Source organism: Gracilinanus agilis, chromosome 2 (genome assembly GCF_016433145.1).
Source record: "Gracilinanus agilis isolate LMUSP501 chromosome 2, AgileGrace, whole genome shotgun sequence".
Lineage (NCBI taxonomy): Eukaryota > Metazoa > Chordata > Mammalia > Didelphimorphia > Didelphidae > Gracilinanus > Gracilinanus agilis.
Genome location: NC_058131.1, coordinates 50902058 through 50912083, shown reverse-complemented (window position 1 = coordinate 50912083; position 10026 = coordinate 50902058). Strand labels below are relative to the sequence as shown.

General features: G+C 38.0%; 1 protein-coding gene across 1 annotated transcript in view; it reads left to right on the top strand.

Annotated features, from left to right (window-relative positions):
• ACSF3 (acyl-CoA synthetase family member 3) overlaps positions 1 to 10026 on the top strand; it is a 219483-nt gene that overhangs the window by 124565 nt on the left and 84892 nt on the right. The window contains exon 7 of the mRNA XM_044663171.1: positions 5996 to 6122. Within this exon, the coding sequence (XP_044519106.1) occupies positions 5996 to 6122 (127 nt within the window). The remainder of the gene's footprint in view (positions 1 to 5995; positions 6123 to 10026) is intronic.

Genomic DNA, 10026 nt, shown 5'->3' with positions numbered 1-10026 from the left:
AAAGAAAGAAAGAAAGAAAGAAAGAGAAAGAAAGAAAGAAAGATGGAGAAAGGGAGGAAGAAAAGAAATGGAGAAAGAAAAGGGAAAAAAGAGGAAAGAAGAAAATTAAAGTTGTCATAGGAAAAGAAGATTATGATAATGTTATTTTTGTTATATTTACCAGGGTGTCTGGGACTAGGATCCACCAGAGAAAGGTGATTCTCTTTGAGATGCAGGCCAGCAGAATGATAGACAATGTAATTTTATATTAGATAAGTTGAATAAGCTAGATATTTGGAAAGCCTATACATCCCTGTATGGGGTTAATAGCAGATCCAAGTCTGAGCATGCACACAATCTAACATAGTTTCTGGTGGGACAACAAAGGCTTAGAAGGCATAAATATTCTGCATAAGTCTTACTTTCATACTCATATTGTAGAGGAAATCCTGCATCCCTGAGGGGTTGTGGCACTGGAACAAAAGTTCCACTGGGTATACCCAAGCTGGAAAACTTGTTTTGGAAAGAGCATGGTCCTGGCAACAGATCATGTCTGCTGCCTAAGGACTAGACTAATATAGCAAAATATGGTTCCAATAATAGATGTTAACTGAGAACCAGATAAGCTAAAGTGATCAAACTAAATGTTGATAGGAACATGGAGAAACAAACCTAGAGCAGCTGTGAATTTTTTTTAAAACAAGATGGAAAGTTGTTTATGCTTTTTGACCTAGAGATCTTATTACTAGGGTTAGGCCCTAAGAGCATTATTTAGAGAATAAAAAGCTGTGTATGTACAAAAATATTCATGAAAAATATTCTGTCATTACTATGACAGAATAACTTGAAATAACACAAATGTAATGAATGGGAGTAACAGCTGAATAGATTGTGATATTTGAATATAATAGATTGTATGTTATTAGAAATGCCAAATATTGGAAATATGAAGAAAATGAGGGAAATATATGAAGAAATGAAAAGGAAAGAGAATAAGAATAGCATACCATGATTACATAAAAAAATAACTTCCACAAAATCAGGAGGAAAAAAGGTCCCCAAATAAGGCAAATCTAAAGGGCACTCAAAAGCAGAGTGTTTATATTCGCATACAAATATAATTTACAAATTGTAAACAAAAAAAACCCTTTATAGTGATAGTCAAACAACATAATCTTCAACCAAGACTCCTCTATTGAAAGTAAGGTGTGATATGTTCGTTGCCTTACTACAAAGGAGACTGAATAACTTGGACAATTTCTCTCCTAGAGCAGTGATGGGCAAACTACAGCCCGCAGGCCAGATGTGACCCCCTGAAATGTTCTATTCCACAGCTGGACATTATTCCTAATCTGACAAATACAATACAATGAAACTTTGAAAGAGTTGCCTTAGAAACAGACTGACAGATGAGCATTTCCTTCCCTTTGGCCCCCTCTTTAAAAAGTTTGCCCTTCACTGTCCTAGAGAATTCTCTAAGCCTTCTGGTTTCTTTAGGAACTTAGTTTACACTGATTTCCCTGTGTTCCATATTTTTTTATTAATTTTTTTTCAAATATCAAGCATTTATATTTTTTCTTCCTCACCACTGGGAAAAAAAAAAAAAGAACTAAACCCTTGTAAGAAATAAACATAATTGGGGGCAGGCTCTCTGTGGTCTGAGAGCCAGGCTGGGAGATGGGAGGTCCCAGATTCAAATCTGGCCTTGGATCTTTTCTAGCTGTGTGACCTTGGGCAAGTCATTTGACCCCCATTGCCTAGCCCTTACCACTCTTCTGTATTGAAATCAACTCTAAGGCAGATGGTATGGGTTAAAAAAAAAGAGGCATACTCAAGAAAACAAAGTCCCATGTTGGTCATATGCACAAATATATATATTACTCTGTCCCCTTTCCAGGGGTTTCAGTAGGGTAATGTGCTTTATCAAGTCCTTTGGAATCATAATTCATCAGTGTCTTGATTAGAGTTCTTATACTTCTCAAATTTTAATTTTTGTAGTATTGATATTATTGTATAAATTCTGGTTCTGTTCACTTCATTCTGCATCAGTTCATTTAAGTCTAACCAGGTTTCTTTAAAACCATCTTTTTTGTCATTTCTTGTGTACAGTAGTCTTCCATTGTATTCAATGCCATAATTTGGAACTAGCCATTCCCTGGTTGACAAGCTTTCCCTTAGTTTCTAAGTTCTTTGCCACTACAAAAAGAGCCATAATAAATATATTTTTTACATAGCATTGATAGTGTTATCTTACAGAGAAGTATGTTTGGATATTGGTATAACCCATGAACAATAACCTTATATAGTATCTTCAGTTTCCATTACTTTCTGTGTTTTCTGGAGAGTGCAGAATGGGCTTGCATTGTTTGGATGTCTTTTCTTTTGTGTTTGAAAGTCCTTCTTCTGTTCTTTTGAGAACTTCTTGTTTCTGAATTGAATTGTTAAATTTAACCACTGTATGTCTTAGAGTTTGCAGCCTTAGGGTTTTGACTTATTTTCTGGAGATTATTTGTAAATTCTTTCAATTGATATTTTATTTTCTACGATTAGTAGTTCTGAGCAGTATTCTTGTATTATTTCCTGCATTGTGATATTAAATTAAAGATCAATGTATTTTCCTTGCACAATGAGCATATTTTAATATTTTTTTCTGCTTCTAGATTTCCTTCATTTCTACATACTTGCATTCCAAATCTATCGTTCTCCCCTTTTTTCTTTGATGACGCTTCCCAGTTTTTCTATTATACTCATTTTTGCTATGCAGGCTATATATTGTATTCTCATAATTCTTATTTCTTTTTTGAAACACTCAGGAACAGCATGGTATGATTCCGTTCTCACATTCCACATGGTCCTCTGTCTCATCAAATGCTTCCCTTGTTTGACAATATTTATTCATAGATGCCTGAACTTATTTAATAGATCTGGAGGCCATCATTCCTACTGTTATTTATGTTTTGCCTATTGACTTATCTACTAACATTCAACGTCTTTGAGTTTTCTTCTTCCTAAGATTTTTGGCAATTTCAGATTCCACCCCATCCCCACCTCACCCGGCCTCCCCATTTTCCTCTAATCACCTTCTGTCTCTTTCCCTTCTAAAAGGGATTTCCTTGCAGTCTGGATCTCAAAGTGCCTTCGTCTTCTCTCACTGAGCAAGTCATAGTTCACCAGCCCAGGTTTCTGCTCCGTGTGACTTTCAGTGATCAGAAGGGGCCTCAGTTGACTGTGAGGCTCTTTCCCTCAGCTTTAGTGGAGTGTTGCACTTTCCTCCACACATGTGGTGTCCTGTCCTGGTGATTTGTCTCCAGGCAGCCACTTTGAGACTGTCTGCTCCTACACCAACGCTAGGGCCACAGCACAGCCCCCAGCAGACTCGCTCCTCAGGGCTATCTCCTGCTCTGCCTGTCGCTTCTCGGATAAACTTTCATAGCCTGGGACTGGAGTCTGAATGGCACTAAAAATATAGAGGGGTTACTGGGGTGTCAGATTGTGTTTTCTGGCAAGCCCCGACCTTTGTATCAGGTCCTTGGATCTGCTAGTATAGTCTCACTGCTGGCAGCATGGGAGGGAGGAGAGAGGTACTGAATGAGCTCAGGGTCAGTAAGCATCAGTTTTGGTCTTGTTTTTTAACTTCTCTTGGATTCTAAGAGTCCTAGGACATGGAGATAGTTGGAGTTGCTTTATTTCTGGCACATAATTTCTGTTTTGGAGAAGCTTGAGAGGCCATGGAGATCAGAGAAAATGCCTAGTCCTCCATTTTGTTGCTGATGTGACCTGGAACAGTGTATCCTAAATGTCAGTAAAAAACAGTTATAAAATCCTAGGAAATTTATGGAAGATGTTGAGAACTTTAGCCCAAATTGTTGTGGACTCCTGCAGAACACAAAATAGGCTAAGACCTTGATTACGAGATTTCTAGACAAAAAAAAATTAAAATTAATACTTTGGCATTCAGAATTGTGTATGTTATTAAGATTAAAAAATAGAAAGAATCATGATATCTTCAATATCATTCTAGTCATAATGTAGATTGTCCTGGCTATAAGTGATTTTGTAATTGAAAGCATGAAGAGATCATTTGCTAAGAGAGAGAAAGAAGATTTTTATCTAGAGTCTATGAGTCCATGGTTTGCCAGGTTATAGGGGATAAGAAGCAGATTCCTATAGTTAGCAAAAACCATCAGCTCCAAATATCAGCCAGCCCAACTCTTCAACTTTTTTTTTCCTCTTATAAGACTTCCTGTCATTGTTTTCTCTGTTCAATACTTGTATCTCCTTCTTTACATTCTCCCCATTCTTCTGTTTTTGGAATTCTTCATGGCCAGAATGAACCCTTCTCTCTCACCCTCATCTCCCAGTCATCCTATATTTATCTATTGAAGTCATTCCCTTCAAGATCCAGCTCAGATGCTAGCTCCTGTATGAATCCTTCTCTGATCTCTTTAGGTAAAGGAACTCTCTCCTCATATTTCTCACATCATTTTCCCTGGTGGTGGTGATGATAATGATGATGATGAAGATGATATGGACTAACACTTGAATACCAAGCACTGTGCTAAGTGCTAAGATCATCACAACAACTATGGAAGAGAGGTGTAATTATTATCCACATTTTACAATTGAGGAAACTGAGGCAAACAGAGGTTAAGTGACTTGGCCAGGATCACACAGCTAGTGTCTGTGTAAAGGGAACCCCTTCCTCCCAGGGTTGTGGACTTCCTTCCCATCTGACCCAACCCATTTGTGTGCCTGGACATCACGTGAATGCACAGGTGATGCACGTGGGGACTAAGAGGGGATAAAGGAGGGGGTGCAACAGTGTATGGGGTCTCAATTCCCTGGACAGTGGTAGGGAGGCTGACTGAGGGCCATGTGGGAGGAGCAACACATGGTCAGACTTAGAGTAGAAAATAGTCTTTAATATCTATCTATCTTTCTTTCTTTATTCAAATAATAATTAATAAATTCTATGGAAACTAAGAACCTGGAGTTTTTAATTTAATTATAACATGTCTGAGGCTAGATTTGAACTTTGTTCTTATTGATTCCAGACCCAGAGTTATATCCCAATACATGATTTTTTGTATATATTTTTCTTTTCTCTTATTAGATTATAAGTTCCTTGAGAACCAGGTATTGTCTTTATTTTTGTATGCATTCTAGCTTCTGTCCAGGTAATTGCTTAATAAAAGTATAATTAACAGAATAGTTTAATAATTTATTGCTCTCATCCTATGACATGCCTCTACTATTCTTTCACCCAAGCCTCACCCTCTTGTGACAGTCTTTCCTCTGGGGACTCCCTACTCCTATCCTGCTGCCCAACTGCTTCCTACTGGCTAAAACAGACCCCTAAAGTTCATCTCCTATTCGTATTATTGGGTTAAAAACTGCCATCCAAGCTCCAAACTAGGGGCAAACCTGGTCATGTGCTCAGAGCAACATTTGATTTTACCACTGAAATCCCAAAATTCATGTATCCTGAGGAAAACCACCTCTTTGGCATTAACTGTCCAGGATAAGCTACAGGATGGAAATGGGAGTAGCTGGACCTCAAGTCTATCAAAGTGAGCCAATGACTGTAAAATTCCATCTTTATGAGGAAAAAGCTCTCATGGAAAGAAAAAACTTAGCATGGCTTTCATTTTCTTTAATTAAACTCAAAATCTAGCAAATAGAGGGTATACAGAGATGCTACCCAAGGACCTTTTCCAGATAAAGGACACTTTTTAAGGACAGACAGTAGGCTTCAGGTGGTTCACACTTTCCAGGAATGATTGATTTGTAAGCTACCAGAGTGCAGGGTGCATATGCCATCCATACCTTATGTAGCACTGTAGAGAGTGTATCACATGCTATAAGCACTCAGTAAACCAATTTTCCATACTGTGGAAGAACTGCTTTAAGATCAGAATTGACTACACCTCACTGTGACCTGTGTTTGGCCAATCCAAAATGCTTCCCTCTCTTTTCTTGCCTTGCTACAAAAATAAAATTCACCTTCCTTCTTTAGGTGACTCCAGGTTCAGAGGACAAAGAAGGGGAACTTTTGGTGAGAGGTCCTACAGTATTTCAAGAATACTGGAACAAACCTGAAGAAACCAAGAATGCTTTCACACCTGATGGCTGGTTTAAAACAGGTATGACCTGGAGGCAGCTGGGTAGCTCTGTGAATTGAGAACCAGGCCTAGAGACGGGAGGTCCTAGGTTCAAATCTTCTCAGCCGTGTGACCTTGGGCAAGTCATTTGACCCCGTGAGATTCATGTTGCTGTAGCCAAAACCCCTCTCTGCAGTATGAATCTCACAACCCCCATTGCCTAGCCCTTACCACTCTTCTGCCTTGGAGTCAATACATATTGACTCCAAGACGGAAGGTAAGGGTTTTTAAAAAAAAAACAAAAAACAAATAAAAAATAGGTATAACCCAATTATACTTTTCATGTATTTAGTGTGGGGGAAAGATTCATTGAGAGGCACTGTGGGGAGTGAAAAGTACAGTGGCCTCAGAGTCAGAAAGCCCCAATAATGACATTTACTGGCTATGTGTTCCTGAACAATCCTTACCTCTTTGTGACTTTGTTTCCCCATCCATAAAAATGAGTATAATAGTACTTGTAAAATTTATACACACATACTTTGATGATTGGAGGAGCTTAAAAAGGATTTTTAAAATCAAATAAGTGAGGTAAAAGAAATATCAGGGAAAAAATGAGATTGGTACCAATTGATACCCATCAATTGGGGAATGGCTGATTAAGTTATAATATATGATTGTTATAGAATACTATTGTGCTGTAAAAAATGACAAGCAGAAAGAGGCAAAAAAAACCTGGAAAGACTTACACAAACTGAAAAAGAGTGAAATAAGGAGAACCAGAATATTATACACAGTGCCAGAAATATTTTACAATGAACAACTATGAATAACTTAGTTATATTAATAATTATTAACTAGTAATAATTATTAATAACTCAGCAATATAATGATGCAAAACAAAAAGTCCTAGTGCATTTTAAATTATTATACCATTCATAGATGTATATGTGTACATGTATGTCTTTATATACACACTGGGTATCAAAAAAATCTTAGTGTAACTTTATACTTAAAACCTTATGTGTTTGTATATATACATGTATGATAATATATTCTGATGAAAATGAGGAAAAGGGAAGGTAATGGATACTGTCTTGCATTTTATGTATTCTTTGTTGAGGATCAGCCCTAGTTTCCTTCTCAGAGGACCCCTGAAAAAATAAACATTTTGTGGAAAAATATTATGACCAGATGAAGTGTGATGACCTACTTCCATGGAACAAGATAAATTGGAAATGGCTAAGATTGACTCATTTGGGTCCTGTCTGTGGATTCTTTCTGTCACATTCAAAATGGAAACCAATTCCAGCTTGCCAAGTACCTGGAAGTGTAACTCACTTTCTATGATAGATACGTTTTTTGAAAAAGTGTATGAAAATTAAATTATTTTGGAAGTACTACAAAGAATCCTCTTGAAATGCAAATTATCACCCTGATCCCTTCCCAACTCACTGGTTTTGTCAATTGGTCTTTTCTTACATCAAGTGGTACTGTTTTTAAAATTTTGCTTTTTAAAGTGAGGCAGATCTGCACAAAATTTTATTCCTCTCCATTTGTGGGTCATGTTTTGGACTCAAAGGTCTGATCGCTTATTGAAGAGGTCAACTCAGTGAGATTGGCTTGGTCTTTATGTCATTTCTTGGTCTTCTTTTTCTCTCCCTCTACTCCCATCACCCCAAAAGAATGACTCTTCATAATATCAAAAGCTCCATACCATAAAGAACTCCATCTATTTCCTCTAACTCTTTCCTTCCCCTAACTGGGATCTTAACCAGTTTTCATCTGGGTAGCACAGAGGATAGAATATTGGGCTTGGAGTTAGGAAGACTTGAATTCAAATCATGACTCAGTCACTTATTATTAGTCATGTGATTATGGACAAGTGATTTTAAACTCTCTATGCCCTATAAAGATCTATAAAATGGGATAATAGTAAAATCTACCTCACTGAGAAAATCAGCTGAAATCAAACATGCAACACACTTAGCCAACCTTAAAGCATTATATAAGTGCTGCCTATCATTATTATGATTATACTTAACATTTTTCCATACATTAAAATTGCTTCTTTTATATATCCTGGCAGAGGGAAACCTGTTCCATTATTTAAAGTAATGAAGGATGAAAATGTGTAATGCAACACTTGTCAACAAGTCATGAGAACCCAGAATTAATTTCCATAGGATCTCGGAGGCTGTTTGTTTTGTTCATTTGAAGATGTCGCGGCACCTCTGGAATTCACATGCAGGGCTCATCCCTGTCATCTCAGTATGTCCTTTCAGCTTGGAGCATTTAAGAAACATCTGCTTCAAGGCTGGTTCTCAAAGCAGAATGCTATGGTGGCATGGCCCAGTGGAGAATGCTATGGTAGTATGGCTTGATGGAAAATGTTATGGTGTACCACCTTTTTCCCACCACCTGACCCTTTCTTCTTCCCCCCTTAAACCTCACACCACTGTTGATTAGGACCTAGTCCCTTTGTCCAGAACATGACAGAAATTAGAAGACAGAGCTGAGTTTTTGTTGTTGTGTGGTGTTTTTTTTAATCACATCTGACTCTTGACCACATTTGGGGTTTTCTTTGCAAAGATACTGGGATGGTCTGCCATTTCTTTCTCCAGCTCTTTTTTTTTTCTTTTTTTTTCTTTTTTAATTTTAAACCCTCAACTTCTGTGTATTGACTTATAGGTGGAAGAGTGGTAAGGGTAGGCAATGGGGGTCAAGTGACTTGCTCAGGGTCACACAGCTGGGAAGTGTCTGAGGCCAGATTTGAACCTAGGACCTCCCGTCTCTAGGTCTCCAGCTCTTTTTACAGATGAGCAAACGGAGGCAAGCAAGGTTAAGGGACTTGCCCAGGGTCATACAGTTAGAAAGTGTCCAAGGCCAGATTTGAACTCGAGAAAATGAGTCTTCCTGATTCTAAGCTCAGCATCTATTCCCCGTGCCTATTTATAACTCACCAGTGCCGGTCAGAGAAATGTACATGTCATTCATTTGATAAATTGTGTCACACATTTTTTTAGATTGGAAGGAATCTCCACTTATAACATAATGGTTGTCCAGTGCAGACCTGAGAGGGGAACCCATTCCACTTACATACCAAAGAACTCTAATTGTTAGGAGGTTTGTCCTGCTATCAAGCCTTAATACCCTAAGTCAGAGACCTTTTGCTGATTGATCACACTGATCCAATAAACCTATACAAAGAAATAGCCACAAATAAGAGATGGGGAAAGCATTTAAAACAAACCCCAACTCATGTCCTGCCCTATCTGATGTCTGAACTTAAAAAAATTTTTTTTTGAAAAATTATTGCAATATAATTTATTTCCTTTGTAATTCTATGTATTTTATTTTATGCATTTTAAGTTGTAGTTGTGTGAAGGGGCTTCATCAGACTGTCAAAGAGTCCATGATCCAGAGCTGATCTTATCCTATTACTATCACCACACATAAAGAAACATCCTAATGAAAAGGCAAGTTAACGCTTTAAGCTGAACTCCAAATCCATTCCAACTTGGAGTCATTTCCATAGAAGGGGATGCTCCTGGGATTCACTTCAAAGGGATGCCAGAGGAAGTTTGCAAGGAAAAGAGGCAATCTTTACTTTTAAATGCTAACTGTTCTCTTTGTACCAGATAAGAGTCCTTTTATAGAAACTTTAGACTCAAAAAGGATTCTGTAAACACCTTCCTGGCTGCTATACACATGGCCACCTCATTACTTGAAAAGGCAGCTCTGCAAAATCAAACCCTCCCACTCACTGCAGTAAATCCCACCTTTCCCATCTTCCCCTTCCCAGACCTGGTCTTCCTCCCACCTCTCTATTCTGCCATCTAAATAGGCAGCTCAGCCCCACTGCAGAGCTGGAGAGGAAAGGAGGAGGCAGAAGGGATTGGGATCTCCTGGGGATAAAGGTATAAATGTGAATGAAAGGGAGCAGTTT